At 37.4% G+C, this 16,841-nt stretch overlaps 2 protein-coding genes across 4 annotated transcripts; both read right to left on the minus strand.

Moving 5' to 3' along the window:
• Positions 1-537: 537 nt before the first annotated feature.
• Positions 538-9,774, minus strand: LOC135626203 (uncharacterized). Of its 3 annotated transcripts, XM_065131364.1 has the most exons (6): positions 9,420-9,774; positions 9,009-9,351; positions 5,877-6,087; positions 5,240-5,316; positions 1,840-3,535; positions 538-1,361 (listed from the first exon to the last, which is right to left on the minus strand). In XM_065131364.1, exons 3-6 carry the CDS (start codon positions 6,034-6,036, stop codon positions 682-684), a joined length of 2,613 nt encoding a protein of 870 aa, XP_064987436.1. In that variant the 5' UTR covers positions 6,037-6,087; positions 9,009-9,351; positions 9,420-9,774; the 3' UTR covers positions 538-681. The 3 variants fall into 3 exon arrangements, with proteins under 3 accessions (XP_064987436.1, XP_064987426.1, XP_064987421.1); XM_065131354.1 differs by having other exon boundaries at positions 9,009-9,774; XM_065131349.1 differs by lacking the exons at positions 9,009-9,351; positions 9,420-9,774 and adding an exon at positions 6,451-6,673.
• Positions 9,775-11,349: 1,575 nt separating this feature from the next.
• LOC103974616 (E3 ubiquitin-protein ligase XB3) lies at positions 11,350-14,682 on the minus strand. Its single transcript, XM_009389479.3, has 8 exons — positions 14,359-14,682; positions 14,210-14,269; positions 14,031-14,102; positions 13,799-13,917; positions 13,548-13,688; positions 13,334-13,441; positions 12,636-12,891; positions 11,350-12,092 (listed from the first exon to the last, which is right to left on the minus strand). The coding sequence occupies exons 1-8, from the start codon at positions 14,539-14,541 to the stop codon at positions 11,709-11,711; spliced, it is 1,323 nt and encodes a 440-aa protein (XP_009387754.2). The 5' UTR covers positions 14,542-14,682; the 3' UTR covers positions 11,350-11,708.
• Between the last annotated feature and the right edge of the window lie 2,159 nt (positions 14,683-16,841).

Genomic DNA, 16,841 nt, shown 5'->3' on the forward strand with positions numbered 1-16,841 from the left:
CATGTTTAGTAATATAGATTAGAGGGACTAAGTTATCACTACTAGTGACTAAAAGAAAACAAAATAAATAAAAGGGAAAGCTGTCCTATCTATCTTCACCAATTAATGTAATTGATGTCACACAATTACTGCTTTTGTGAGGAAGGGAATGTGAAACAAATTTCATCCCACACAATCTTTGAAAAAGATCTCACAGATTTTGTGATTTTTCAAGAGACTCTTGAAATTATGTTAATTAAGTTATCCAGGGAAGAGCAATTGGTAGAAAAAGATTCCCAAAGTATACTTAAAAAGACTTGATTTTACAAGTAGAAATATAGTACTTTAAATTTTATTCTGAAGATAAATCCATAAGAATCCAAACCAACACAAGGTAAAAGAAACCAGTGAACAAAATCTCTGGCAAGTATAGTATGAATCTGCAAGCTATGACAGTATATTATTATCTTAATAATATAGGATATCTATACAAGAATCATGATCACTTTGATCACACAAAGGAACAACCTTACACCAAGCTGAGGACAAGAAAGGAGCTAAACAACACACAAAGCACTTTGATTCACTACCTTAGATCGCAAAATTTATATAGTACAATGAATTCCACTCTATACAGATGTGAATGACATCGATCAGATTGAACTATATAGCTACAAAGATATATACAACATGCAAAATAAACTAGGAAAATACAGAATAATAACCTGACATATCATCACAATCAAGAATTAATTCATCCAGCAAACCATCCAAAAGAAGGTCCTCTAACTCCACACCCAGACACACGGCATCCTGCTGCAGGTTCAACCATCCATCATTTTTTGCATAGTCTCGAGCCACAACATGTTCATGCATGTGACTAAGATGTGAGCTAATTTTTCGCCAAACCTGATCGAGGATATTACGTTCCGCAGGCAATGTTCTAGTGTCAGGGTCAAAGCGCGAGAACCATCTACCGGTAGAATATTTTTCTGACATTTCCAATAAGATCTCATCAATTAGATCAAAAAGGAGCTGGTGCTCAGGAGAGAGATCATCAGAATCATATGATGCAACCTCATGTCCATCAGATAGTAAGGGGCCAACTAGTTGACTGGGGAAGTGCTGTGCACCAACAAACTCGAAACCATTGAATCCGGATTTTCTCAATACATCCCTAACATAGTTGAAATCAGCCTCATCCTTTTGATCCACTTGAATGTGGAACTTGCCAACATTTGCAAAAGCCTCCTCCTGCTTTTTACCAAAATTAGATTCCGCAGGATCCATCTCATCAGATACTTTAAAAACCGACAAATTATGTGTTTTGGCCAACAAATCGACTTCCTCAAAATGGAGGTTTCTTGGTTCAGTCTCTGAATCTGCAAAAACCAGGAAAAATAAAAGAAGTTGAAACCTATAATGTAGAGCTCCTATAAAGATTTTATAATAAGAGATGAGGCATGCTATGTTTCATGACTTCATTTATTCTCTTCTTTTTTTTTTCAGAATGGCTTTTCGCTTTTCTTTTGTGTGTGTGTGTGTGTTTGTCAATTGCATGTGTTTGGGCTGTTGTGTGCAAATGGAAACATGGTATCAGAAAAGATTAGTGGCATAAACTATGCTAAACCTTCTAGCAATCACTAGATGAACTTAATCAATTGAAGAGTAAATGGAAGATAATATAACAAAGAAAACTGAATCTGCCCCTCTCATAGTCTAGGCGATCACAAACATCAGGACAAACCACGTTTTGAGGACACACATTTTAACTTTATGGCTTAAGGTATGTCTGTGGACTATTCCTTTCTATGATGACATATCTTAATTAAAAGTTGTGGGTTAAATGAGATACTTTACCTTCTAAGTACTCATGTTTTGCAGGTTTCAAAAGATCATCTTCAGAATTTAGTTGAAAAACAGAGGTTGGCCTTGGTTTAGTTGACTCAACATTTGAATCTACTTCCAGCGCATGCTCATGCGCAACATGGCTATTGTCCGTCTGTGGTGAATCTGAAACTTCATGTACTTCTTCACTCTGGTGAAGCTCAATATGAGATTCTTGTTGGTCCACAGACAACTCATTAGGCAAAGGGATACAACCAATGTTCGACGTCCATGAAACCCTGCATGTCTCTGTCTCTGTAAGTTTGCTAGCGATCAGTGGTAATTCTAGTCCTCCATAAATTTTCCCACTAGCATGTACATCAAGAGTTTGTTCTAGAATGACACCAGGTTCAATGCTCTCCTTCACATTCACCAGTGACTCTGGCTCAGCAGGAGTATGGATGTCAATTGCCTCATCTCCATTCAAAGGATTGCTAATTGCCGCTTCTGACAACAGAGCTCCATGTAATGATTCATTTGGGACATCCTTACAGCGAAAGGAGTTGAATTCAGGATTAGAGTGAATTTGTTCAAAGACCTTTTGTGCAGTCTGATCCTGCAACTCAAAATCCACATCAGTTGAGGTCAAGTTTTCTTGCAGCCTTTTGGATTCACTGGTTAAAATGGACTCAAACACATGAGAATATTTGTATGACTCAGTAAGAGATCGAGATCTTCTAAAACTCTGATGTGGGTGTGCTTTCGGAGGAATACTAACATTGTCTTCTATGCTTTCATTGAAATGTCTGGCTGAGGCAGATCGGAATAGTTTTTCTTTCATGACATTCCCAGATGCTGCGTGGCCATAAGGGATTTTATGCAGAAGCCCATCCATCGAAATATGAAGATGCTCCTTCCTGTTCTCATTGAATACATCTTTTAACTTTTTCTTAACAGTCCTAGAATGACTTAAAAGAGTTCCATGATCTCCTTGTTTTGTATGCTTAAGAAAAGATCTGGGTGAAAACTCTGAATTATAGTAAGCATTATACTTGTCAACATCTGCAGGTTCTGATTTCTGAACTTGGTTAACAAGGTGATCGTTGGGTGATTTATTGTGCCTTTTAGCTGACATTCCAACCATGGGGGATGAGCCAGACTTCATTAATGCTCTCTCAGAGCTACACCTATGAAGATTCTGTAAATAATTTTCCAACAAAATGTCTGGTTCTTCAACAATTCCCAGGAATGACTCACCCTGCTCATTAATAAACTCCTTTGTACTGATCAAATCATTAGACTGGAACACATCTCTTCCCAACTCCTCAAAGGAGTCCATCTGTTTTGAAAAGGCATCCAAGTGATTTGCTTGCTTTTCAGTTGATTGAGTAAGCTCAGTGTGGCTAACATGATTAACATGTTTTATTGTTCCACATACTTGATGCTTTTTACTTGCAGGCGGAAGTTGATCATGTTCATGGCTTTCAGAAGAATCACTCTTTTGTGAACGGAAATCAACTTTCGGGGTAGCAGTGTCAGAAGCCATTTCCACTGGAAGAACATAATCACTGCATTCCAAGTGATGTATGGAAACGGTGCGCATCAGGCGTGGCTTCACAGGTAGCATCTTTTGCTTCTGATTATGCTTCCTAAACATTTTTTTGAAAATCAAAGCTCTAACAAGAGCCTTTCCTGAACTTTTTTTTGTTTGGCTGCCCTTGTTTACAATCTGATGCAGATGACAAGAAAGCAGCTATGGTTAATACATAGGGTAGCTAGACCATGGCACCAATGTACAACACCTTATAAATTGTTAGATAGTTGGATAAAAATAAACAGACAAAAGTCACCAATGTACAACACCTTATAAATTGTTAGATAGTTGGATAAAAATAAACAGACGAAAGGAAACTAGAAGATAATATGCTAGACAGTTGACTGTTGGACACATCATTGTCTAGTAATATACCAAAAGCATCAGATCACAAGGCCACTTTTTTGATAAACTGATAATTTACTAGCACTGAAAATGTACAAGTTTACATAATTCTTTGACATTCATAATTAAGAGCTGCTATACAAAACCACATCTCATTTGCTGGTAATACTCTTAGCAGTCCATAAGTTGGCATGTTTCATTGAATTGATTATGCCAATCTAACTGTTACCTCAAATGAGGAGGAAGTATAGAATTTGTATTCTATGGCACAAAATCAGGCAGTAGAAACTAAAAGCAAGCAACATCTGTTACACTTGCCACTCCTGTGAACAAGCAAATATTTGAATTATCTGGAACTCACATTATTAACACAGAATGTGCTTCTGGAAATGATTTCTTGAAAAGCTCTAGATGATAAAATATTTGTAAAAGTCCTCAGTCCATGTCATTAACAAGGTGATTAAAGGGTAACAATCAAGTAATATCAAATGGTATGGAGGGTAGTCAACCACAGGGAAGTATGGGGCATAAAACAACACCAATGATAGACAAATGTTGCAGTCAGAACAAGAACAAGTCAGCTTAAATCATCAGATTGCATAAACAATAGACAGAGCTACTGAACACTGATAATCTCTGTCAATTGAGACCTAGAACTATATATAGCCTACTAGGTATCTTAGTCTTCTATAAAGTTCTCATGATCTTCCTGTTGGTCTAAAAAGGTTATACTGCATAGACAGGATGAATGAACCCTGAGTTCTTCATGCATTACATCAAATATCACTGAACATGTCCTCATCGTTTCTCTTCCAGATCTGGAGGCATTCATATTCTTCTATGTTATCCTTTTTGTGATGTACATGATCCATGATATTAATAGCTAATAGCCTAATACTAGATGGGTCTCGCCTATTAGCCAGGATACTGCAGCTCCTTCACTGGCTATATCTATATCGTTAGAAGTAAGAAAGCCATCGCAATATGGGAGCTATTCAAAAGATAGAACATAAGCAATTTTCTTGGGGAAATCCTCTGAGCTAATGGAAGAATCAAATTTGGTTTTATCATTAACAATTTTTCTCCTGCTTTTCTTCATAATTTACAGTGGATCTTCTTTGTTTGCTCAAACGCTCAAAGCCAATTCCAAACTCAATAACTCTTTACAGAAATGAGTTCCTGTACTTGCTGAGGTCCAGGATGCTTCACCAGCTCGACCAGCTGATGTACATTAAAATTGATGCCTCTAGTTACTCCGAGTCAAGGTTGGACCAAAAAGAGAATCTAAATGTGGCTTGCCATAGATTAGGATGTATGATTATCAAAATAAATTCTAGCCATCAAAATAAAAAGCATATGAAAAAAGTAAAGCAGTACAAGAAAGCCTATTAAACAGATGCAAATTATACAAGAAGCACATGACAAACTATAGCAACATATTGAGTCAAAAAATGATCTGAAACTTGCTTTATAAACATTTGAATCAAAACTCACCAGGAGCTTGGTTTCATCATCCAAGTTGTCATGTTCATCTACACTTGCAGGAACATGCACTTCTGGGATTTCAACTCCTACAAGAAAATTAAGCGTCATCAGCAAACATAAGAATAAAAACATTCCTTCAATGATAATACATGAGGAGACTAATATAAATTCCACAAAGTTAGAAAGTTAATGGTGCCAACAAATTTGGTGGTTTCAAAAGTCAAATCCCACTTGATTAGAAGAATATTGTGGTGGAAAATTTGCAAAATAAAGAAGAACCGATGCAAAAGTGAAAAGCCAAATTTAGATTCAGGTGTAGGTGATTCTCCTATGGGACAAGTGCTACCCTAAAACCCTAAAATAACAAAAACAATAACAACAACATTAATAAAAGATTTTATTGGATTAAAGCTTGTCTAATCTATTCAAGTATCTGATTAGACTTGTGATCCGAGTGTTCATTTCAGAAGCATATGTTCCACACAAGACAGCTGTGAGTAATCATATGAAACCGGTAAGTTGTTCAAATTAAACGATGACGTTTGTGCCAAATTTGTCATGGCAAGAGCTCAACACCAGAAAACAGGAAAGCAACAAAAACAAAGAAGCTACACAAGCTTAGATCAAGAAGAAAGTAAACACTCACTCCTGACGTGTCTGCGATTGCCATGACCGTCATCCTCAAGCAGCCTCCTCACACTGAGACGATGTTGTAAGTCAAAGATCCGAAGCCAGTCCCACATGCAGCTCTTGTAATTCTTCTGAAACGAGGCGGTGGAGTTCTGATGCTGCAATAGTCCCTCCATAAGACCAACACAACGTACCAAAACAGATGCCTGAGGACCTCAGCTTCAATCCTGGAATAGAAATAGATAAATAAGCATGCCTAAACCACAGAAAACAACGCAGAGAAACATCCAAACAAAGGAAAAAAGAAAAATCGCTGAACTTTGTGCACTTGAGTTGCAACAAACAATCAAAAACACCAACAAACAGAGTACCAGAGACAACTTCCGAACCATAACCGATTCTTATTTCTCGAATTCTCGGATAAAAAGCAAAAGAATAACACAAAGAGAAGGGCAACAGATATGTACAAACATGGCAGTGAAATATCCTCTTTACGAACATCTTCTTGCGATTCCATAACAACAATTCTAAAGCAACTGAACCAAGAAAACCAAAATACAGCCATGTGAGGAGAAGGCGGCATTAACAACCTGCGGAGGAGGTGGGAGGTTGGAGGGCGGCGGGAGATTAGGGATTGGAAGACTGGGGAGAAAGTGTAGAAAGATCGCCTCGCGACTTTGGCGGGCGCAGTTGAATCCTTCCACACTTCGTTGTGGAAGAAAAGGAAAGAAATAAAGAGAGGGGAAGAGGGATTCTGTATTATGTGTCGTTTTCTCTTTGCCCGTTAAATTGGACCCTTTCTTTTGCTTAAGATCTCACCACCGAAGACAAGTCTTTTAACGTGGCGTGCCCGCAAATAAATAGATAATGCAATATTAATATTATAGATATAATAGATATTGCTCCAAAGATTAATATTATCGTTAACATCAATTCAGAAAATTCATAGTAAGCACTTGTAATATACTTAATATCAATTTTATTTGTGTTAAAAACATATGAAAATATAGTTGTTTTAAAATGCCCTAATATTTTTAAAGTGACATAGAACTTATAAAAGATAACTATATAAATCAAAATATCAAATAGATTAATTTTCAATGGCTTATGGAAATAAAAAACGACAGCATATAATATTTATACTAAAATTAAAATTATATATATTCTTTAATAAACACTTTAAGTTTCTTTAAAGGCTAATTAAAGATTATCCCTGTAATTAATTATTTTTAATATTTTTATATTTTTATATTTTAAAAAATATATTATTATTTTTTATAAAATAAAATAAAATATTTAATCATATTTCTTCTCACGTTATCGATTATGTTGGTGAAAATACTATAAGATTTACTATTAAGAAACTATGTTGATAAAAATACGATAGATTTATTATTAAGTATTGATTCTGTTTATTTTAGTTTATCATAGAGTTAACAACGTAAGGAGAAACGAGATTAAATATTTCACTTTCGTAAATATAATGATCTCAATATAATTTTTAAAAATATAGATCAATCAAAATAAATTGATTATAAAAGATAATATATAATTAATGGTCACAGACGGATGAGCACGAAAGGTGGAACGGAAGACCAGGGAAGGTGGGGGTCCGGTTAGTCGGAGAACGGTAGGTGAAATTAAGTTGTTGGAATGGAACCTGCGACTTGTAACATGGAGTATGGACTCCCAAAATATCATCAATATGTTAATGTATGTGTAACATTGATCCCCCTTTTCTTATGACTTATATGTCACATGAATACATACCATAGAAAGGATGTGATTTGGATGGAAAATGTAGATATGGTTTGAGCACTAAATTGGGAATTTTCAAAATAAACTCCATAGTGTCAAATCCAAAATGCTACTATCTCTTACAATTCAGAGTGCAAGAAGAACCAAATTATATAACTCTATGATTTATATGGACTTATTTTCTCCATCTTAGCATTTCTTAGTTTTGCAATTATTCAATAACCATTCTATCCATAAAAGATTAAAAACTCATGAATATTCCTATTCAGATTTGGTGTCATTTTAGTTATTAAATGTGATGAATCATTGTTTTGTTTCGACTATCCATACAATTTTGTTTCGACTAAATATTTTTCGTCAACACCCTAATCATTTGTCTACGAGATTACTCTCATTTCTATGATGTTAATTCTCCTACTTTACAACCGATATGAAACTAAATATATTTACTGGTATACAAGATTATTAATTTTCAAAACGAGTGAAATACCATTATTTCTATTCCTAATTATCTCCATATCTCATTAAAGTTCTAATTACATAAGAATGATATTTCTATTATTTCTTATTATTTTATATAAATTTATAATCCATCCTAGTAAGATTAGGCACATTACCATACAAAAATGTAATGATGATCAAAATGAATCAAATTTTAAACAAATCAGAAACCCAACAATGAGATTCTCCTATAACTACACAATTATCAATAATCATTTTTGTTGTTTGTATTGATAAGGCTGTCGTCATACCGTGTTCCTTCCGTTGCGTACGACGTAGGAGATTGGAGTTTGGAAGTCAACCACACATCAAGTAGGTGACCTTGACTTCCTTGTGGACCCTCTGTGATGGTCACCAGTCAACAATTTGGGGGCAGTACGTACTCTCGGTCAAAGATGTAACCCAGTCATCGTTGACACGATTCTGCCTATCCTAGTCTCCCAAGTGCGTGCGTGTGTCTCCTAAGTCTCCTCCGTGACTCGAACATCTTATTCTCAAGGAAGTTTCAGAACACACTGCTTGACTTAGAAAACCTTTATTCTAGAATGTGATTAGGTGGCTGCAGCTTATTTAGACCAAAATAAAAGGAATCTTTAATCGATTTGACTTCCTAAAAAAATTAAAATGCATTATTTCGAGATAGTTTTAAGCCTTTTTATACAAATTATTTTTTAAAAAAAATTATTAAACTGTATATTAAGTGAATTCTTAAATTATTACCCAAATATCCATCATCCTTAAGGCCCCAGCCCAACCCATTTCTAAGATGGGCCAAGTCGCTAATTGAGGCCCATCTTGTTGACTCGACTTCAGATCAATCCCGACGAACCAATCGACGAAACCAAAAGCAAGAATCCAAGCGCAAGCAGCGAGGACGAGAGCCACTTACCTCCCCTCGATGATGATCGTGGGGGGAGCGGCCGAAACGACCACAACGCGCAGTCTTCCTCTGGCACAACGGCCTCCCGTTTCCTTCGCGTCTCCTCGATCCGAGCCCGTCCGTCGTCCTTGACGACGGCGTTCATGGCGCTCTTCGACCCACTCCAGGTTAACGCGTGAACCCCGAGCGGAGGCGCAGAGAGCGAGGAGGAAGAGGGCGAGTGCTTGGCCGTCGTCTTCTTCCTCTTATGGGAACCGCCGGCGATCGATTTATGGTATCAGCCCAACCCATTCTCATATGGGCCAAATTGCTAATCGAGGCCCATCTTGTTGATCCGACTTCAGATCAATCCCTACGAACCAATCGAGGAAACCAAAAGAACGAATCCAAGCGCAAGCAGCGAGGACGAGAGCCACTTACCTCGCCTCGATGATGATCGTGGGGGGAGCGGTCGAGACGACCAGCAACGCGCAGTCTTCCTCTGGCGCGACGGCGTCCCGTTTCCTTCGCGCCTCCTCGATCTGAGCCCGTCCGTCGTCCCTGATGACGGCGTTCATGGCGCTCTTCGACCCACTCCGGGCTAACGCGTGAGCCCCGAGCGGAGGCGCAGAGAGCGAGGAGGAAGAGGGTGAGTGCTTGGGCGTCATCTTCTTCCTCTTATGCGAGCCGCCGGCGATCGATTTTTTGGCCTTACGGTTGCAGTTCCCGCTTTGCGTCCGTGGACACGTGTAGATACAGGATGCTGTCAGCTAAAGAACGGACGGCTGTGCGGGGCGTTCCCCTGTTTACGGAGGGTTAAAAGTCAGATAAATGACATGAAATTTATGAGTCCCCTATCCGTTTGATCACCAACTACTTATATATATATTTAATTAAATTAATTCGAATTAGGTTGTAGTCATATGTGATCGATATCGAAAATAATATTTCTCACAGAGATATAATTTTTTCAACATATAAAAAAGTCTATCAAATTTTTATTTCCAACTCTAAAACATGGTATGCAGTACCGAATGGTATCGCCCGATACGAGCGGTACGTACCAATCCGATGACATACCGGTACGCAGACCGTCCGGTACCACTACAATGCTACAGTGCTACAGTAGAAAAAAAAAATATAAAATTATTCAGTACATCAGGGTATATCGCTCAATACGCCCTGATATATCGCTCGGAACGTCTTAATGTATCACTCGATACACCGGTACTATACCATATCGAGTCAATCTTGAAACATCGATACGGTATTTCATATCTTACTCTAAAGAATTAAAAAAAAATAGAGAGAAAGAGAGATATACAACTTTGATCTACCATTTTCATGTCATTGTCCACTAACCACAGCACATAAAATTCTTGTATAAAACTATTAATGAATGGTGCATCAGATACCTTAGCACTTTGTCATGATAGCCATGAATCTTAAGCCAATCCAAAAGGTGGTCATTTTTTGTTGTCTGCCATTACAGCAGCACTTGAGAGCTCAATCAGGAAAAAAGAGGGAGGAGGAGGAAAAAACATCACATCCCTGATAATGTTGCAATATATTGGATCATTTGGCAACCTGCAGTAGAATTCATGATTTGGCCTCTTGTCACCCCTCACATGATGATGTGTGAGAAAGATATTTTGAAGATTGAGAAAAAAGAAATGTAGTCAGATGGAAGCATGTCATCATCATCCTCTCTGTTTCACACCGCACAGTGTGTTTTACACATATTTCAGAGGATGCCAAAACAGAGACACATCAGAATGTGATGGTGAGAGCTCAACAAGTTATAAGAAAAAGAACTCTGGTCAGATAAAGCATGACAGCCTCCCCTCTGTTTCACATCTTTCATCTTGAAGATGGCTTCTTTGTGGCACATTCTTCCTTCCTTGACACGGGAAGTGGGGCCCTCCACAGCTTGTGTCATCCTTTTTGACCTATCAGGGCCAACCCACATCCTCCTCTGGTGTCCACTAAGTTGACCTATGAAACATCCAATCCATTGTGGAAGATCATCACCTTCGCAACCAATGGATGGAGATTACCCATTGGGGAAAACCAAATGTACTCCATGGTGAAGAACCTCTTCATTACTCAAGTCTCTTCTCAACCAATCACTGATCCAATCTGGATGAATCTGTTTCACACTTCAAACATGAAGGGTAACTCTGACCACAAACCAATAGCACCAGCTGACTTGGGAGGTCTTATAATGGATTGATCACTGTCAAGGAACAACAGGACTCTAGCTTGATAAAGACATCTTTGGCTTCTTCCTCTGGACTGCACCCACAAAGAAAAGGACCAAGGCACAATGAACCTTCATTCCAATGCTAAACTGTATGAAAAAAGTCTCATATCAAGCCAACACCCAAAACTTATAAATGAAATGTTAATTTACATTACATCATTCATCATGCTTCCAAGCAGACAGGAAGTCCATGATGTAGGAAAGTTACCAAATGGATCTCTCTCTCTACTTAGATGGATCTGAAAACTTCCCTGATAGGCATATATTGCCTTTGTTTTACCAAAAGAACCATAGACTTCCATCTCTGTAGTAGAGAAGAACTGGCAACACAAGCTATAAAACGAAACTAATTATTTGATGACTAATTTTCCTTTAAGAGTGCAAGATTCTACACTAGCAGTCGACTCCCTCTGCAATGCTTATTGGAGGCTCCAGAACTGGTAGACATATGAACCTGAATGCAATTATCAAGGCTTGTCCACAGTATCGTCGCTATCCATAATGCGCCCAGAGCCACGACCCATCCTACTGAATGATCCGATAGCCAAAGTCAGACCTTTGAAGCTGCCACTTCCACCACTGAAGTTCCGAGACCTCCTAGACCTCCTTAGCATTGAGTTGGTGGCATTGTCCCCCTCGTCTGCGGCCTTTGTCTTGGCAACCACCAATCTAGAAATGTTGCAACGGCAGAAGGGGCATGATGGTGAAGGCACGGACAAGGTTGTTGGGTTGGGCTTGTTGTGGCAACACAGAGACAACGTGCAGTGAGCGCACATCTGGTGCCCACAGTCTCGGACCTCGATCGTGCAGACTTGGTGGAAGCAGATGAAACAAAGGTCGGAATCACTTGCCTGCAAGATTATTTCCTCATATGAATGAAATCAAGAACAAAACTTGAAGACTAGTAGTTTTCTTCATTAGGGAAGAAGTATCATCTAAAAATATTCTACAAAATTCTGCATTTGAAAATTTCTGTCAGCGAAACAGCTAAAAGGTTATGTTGATAGTTGAAACAAAAGTATCAAATTTATTGTACTATGGCATAATGTTCATCCAGCATTTAATGCAAATCTTATTTTGCAACAAATTGAGTCATTCCACAAATAACTGCATAACCATAACTCAAACTGGTTACAATCTAATTATTAGAATTAAATTTTTTACTGGTGATGTAATATTATAACCTTCAATTAATCATGGAAAAAGAGTATAAATAATCTCCACAAACAACTTAAGCACCGACACTAATAGGTCGCATAATCTATCAAGCCTAACATCCTTTGTAACGGTTGCAAGCAATAATCAATGTCAACAAAAAACATGGATATAAGCATTAAGGTTTCTTTTTTCCAAAAAACCGAAAACTGAAGTTGCAAAATGAAATCTTATGGTACCTCAGACATATCATCAACTACTTCATCTGAATTGGCAGGAGAGAGCACCAAATATTTTGTTCCCTTTAGGATCTTCTTCTCTCTTTCCTTGTTAGCCTCCATCAGAGCTGCCTCTAGCAAAGCCTTTGCATCTGGATCAAGTTCACTGATGAACTTCAATGGAGAAGGCCAAACCAGAGGCTCAGCTGCTGATGGGTTTAGTAGAGCTGCACATGCTCCATGGTTTCGCTTCAGAGCTACAACATATGGTATTTGCCTGCAAACAGAAACCAGCAAAATGTTCACTGGCAGCAGAAAAAAAACATCATCTCCTATTAAATGATAGATCATCATTGTTAAAAGAAATAATTGTGCTTTTTCTAACAAAGAAAGTTCGGACTACTCATAGCTAGAACATTATGTAAGAAATGGTCCCAGAGAATCCATCCTATATTATCTCACTAGCATAAGACAGCTAAAGATATTAAGATGCCCAAATGCCAGCAGCTAATCCCCGAGAATTAGACTCTATAGTCATTTGTAATATAAATGCAAAAATGAACCAATAGTCAGGAATTTAATCAAGATCTTGGACAAGATAATTATTAGATCAGTTTGTTCAAGATGTCATCTAGTCACCAAACAAGCACAAAGTCGTACATCATGCATTCTGATTTCTTCGATGGTATAGACAAGGTCAAAGGGCAAAACATCCCTACCCAGATGAATCCCTCTGAAGCCTGTCAGCTCCCCATGCAAGCAATTCACGTACGCAATCCAAACTCCCTCCACGAGCGGCCAAGTGCAAAGGGGTGCTCCCAGGATGACTGCAAATTGGAATTTGTGAGCACAGAACACAAACTCTGAACACACATTTACCGGTAGAAGCCCATGTACATATGAAACAGAGAATGAAGCTGTCCATCAAAATACCCATATCCGCCGGTTGAAACACAAACAAGAGCTCCATTGTCCAAGAGAATGTGAACACACTCGGGCCGTCGTTGCCTTGCTGCAAGATGTAGAGGCGTCGCTCCGTTGTCATCTCCGACATTTACAAACCGAGCAAATCCCCTACAGTTTTAATCGCAAGGACAAATCATTATTAGAAGGGAAACAAGCATAATAAAGAATTTCAAGATCCATCAACCGACGATGAACTCATTGACTTGACAAAAACCCACCAAGTATCAGCAACCAAAATGGGGGCGGCTGATAGAATGGCTTGCAGACAATTCGAATGGCCATAATAAGCAGCATGATGAAGACAAGTTCTTCCATTTATCGAATCAAACATCAGGATCTAACCACACAAAATTAAAAACCAGATCATCCTCCCGTTGCAGTGATTATTTTCTACCGAACAAATCAACGAAGAACAAGATTAAATTGGGGGAAATTAGAATCTTAGCTCACATTTGCTCCGGCCTCGAGCAGCTTTTGCACGCAGGCAATCTTCCCGTGAATCGCGGCCAGCATCAGCGGAGTCTAATTTACAACCAGATCCCGTAAAATCAGATATTTTTACCAAATTTCCGAAAAAGAAAAAAAATGCGGAGAAAAGCGAAAAGATCAGATCTTTATGATCTCCCCACCTGTTTATGTCGATTAACGATGTCAGGGTTCGCATATTTTTCCAGCAACATGGACAAAATCTGCACGAGTTTCCCAAACAGCCTCGATGATACCAAAACAAGAAAAACCAAAAGAAAGCGCAAAAGAAAAAGGTAATCTTTTGCGGCACCTCGACGTGCCCATTGGCGGCGGCGATGTGAAGAGAGGAGAGGCGATCGTAGACGGTAGTGCGCCGGAGCAGCGAGGGATCTTCGTCGACGGCGCTGCGCACCGTCTCCAAGTGGCCCGCTTGGACGGCGGTGAAGAAGTCACGGTCGTAGCTCGATCCGGCGCAGCTCAGCCGCTGGCCCATCTCGTGCTCCTCTTCCCCCCCCCCCCTCTATCTCTCCGGGCTCCGGCGGCGGCGAAGGGGGAGGAGGCGGGAGCAGAGGAGAGCCGGGGTGGGAACTGGTGAGGGGAAGACGACAGGCAGCACGCGGATAGTTACAGTTCTCCAACTGCTGCATTTATGGTTTGGTCTTAAGCAGTGCATCATATATCATCACCATCGGGTGAGCTTACCGCAATACATGTAAAACAACAGTTCACTGCATTGATTGCCATCGGTCGACTCCCAAGAAAAAGTCAGACGTCTTTTACCGCCTCCTCTCTTTTACTGACAAATTCCACAAATATCCCTCAACAGCTTTTAATTATATTTTTTGCCCCTATGAATTTATGTTTAACATAAACATAAAAGTTAATAATTTTAAGTTTACTCATATACATTTGATTAAGGACACAATATGTAAATTAATCAATAAAAGCCATAAAAGGTCTTTTAATAATCATTATCAGTAGCTATTATTTCAAGTTATTAAATAGTTATTAATGGGAGTGATGATATATATGAACCAAAATAATAGCAGATATATATATATATATATATATGTATATATATATATATGTATATATATATATATATATGTAATATCAAATTTGAAAATGAGATAATAATTTGAATCTTTGAAAGGATAGATTATCATTCAGATGCCATCAATTAAATATTTATCAATGAATTCTCATGTTATATATATTTTGAAAATATTGGAAATATGTTAATATATGCATATAATATATATATATATATATATATATACATAATTTCCTGGCAAGAATGCAAAATTTAGACAAATTGATCTCAGCATAATTTTTCAAAAAAAAAAGGGTGAATTCCTATAAAAACTTTCTTTTTGATTTTTCTCAAGAAATATTTCAATTTTCAAAGTCTTCTACTTTCTTTCCCTCCTGATCTATAGGGTAAATCAGTCCAGTTATATTATTTTTAATAATATCAAAAAATATCATAATATGGTATAAAAAAATATTACATTATATATTTTATAATGTGTTATAGTGTTTCTGTATTGTTGAAAACAAAAATATTATGTTATAGTATTTTTTGTATTATGACTTCATAATATTATTGAAAATACTACAACATGGGGTCCAAAAATATAAACATAATATTTTTATAAAATTTATACAAAATTATGTTATATTTTTTATATTGTTAAAACTATTATAATGGTATAGAAATATTATAACTAGAGTGGTTCATCCTATGAATTAATTTTTAGAAAAATAAAAAAATATATATTCTAGATATTTGGTTTTAAAAAAAAGAGAATTTTGAGATGAGTGGACCCTTTTTGGAAAAAAAAAAATCTAAAAAAATAGAAATTTTCTTTTGGAATATGCTTAAAATATTATAAGGTTAGTGACAATAATACTAATATAATATAGTAGGGTGTGTGGACCGAGAAAGATGATGTGCAATTCTAATATAATAAGTATATTATATTATAATACTAATATAATATACTAACATCAAAGATGATGCGCAATTCTTTTCTACTTGTTAGGATTGCTTTCTTATAGTAAGTAGTGTTTGCAATACAACTGATATGCAAATTCGTATGCATGGTTAGTCAGTGATTCCCATGTAAACTTGGGGCGTATACAGACGTTGATTCTATTGCATCAGTGATATGGTGGTGATGAAGAGGAAGTATGAACACATGACAATTGATGTCGGCCTAATTTGTAGACTTACGCTACGAGATTGACTAATGATTTCGACCAACGGTGGAGCAAAGTCCACCGTATCTAATGAAGCCACGTGGATGAAGTTGACAAGGACAAAGTAGTGTTAGCACCGTCGATACGGTATCATAGATGTCCTTATCCGACCTAATAACATAATTAATATGTATCTATCTCAAAATATCTAAGTAGTTTTTGACATGTCATCATTCAGCCTACTGAGGATTCATAAGGAACGGTTCTAACTCTAATACTAAATAAGATTATTAGTAAATTATAATGATAATTAATAATAATTTTAGTAAAAAAATAAAATGTCAAAAATGATTGACGTGTGATAATTAATATATAGAAGATTATTGGTCCATTTGTACATCAAATATTGAAGATTATCTCTGTAACATCCCATTAGTCCTACATCGGGAGTGGACGATAAGTATGATTGGCTTATATGGGCCTGATGAGTGTACTATGTTAACTCCCGCTTAAGCATTTTAGTCTATGATTGAAGGACCAAAATGGAGTTATTAGTTAGTTAACTCATCAGACTCAGGTCGTGACAATCTC

Source organism: Musa acuminata, chromosome BXJ1-3 (assembly GCF_036884655.1).
Source record: "Musa acuminata AAA Group cultivar baxijiao chromosome BXJ1-3, Cavendish_Baxijiao_AAA, whole genome shotgun sequence".
NCBI lineage: Eukaryota > Viridiplantae > Streptophyta > Magnoliopsida > Zingiberales > Musaceae > Musa > Musa acuminata.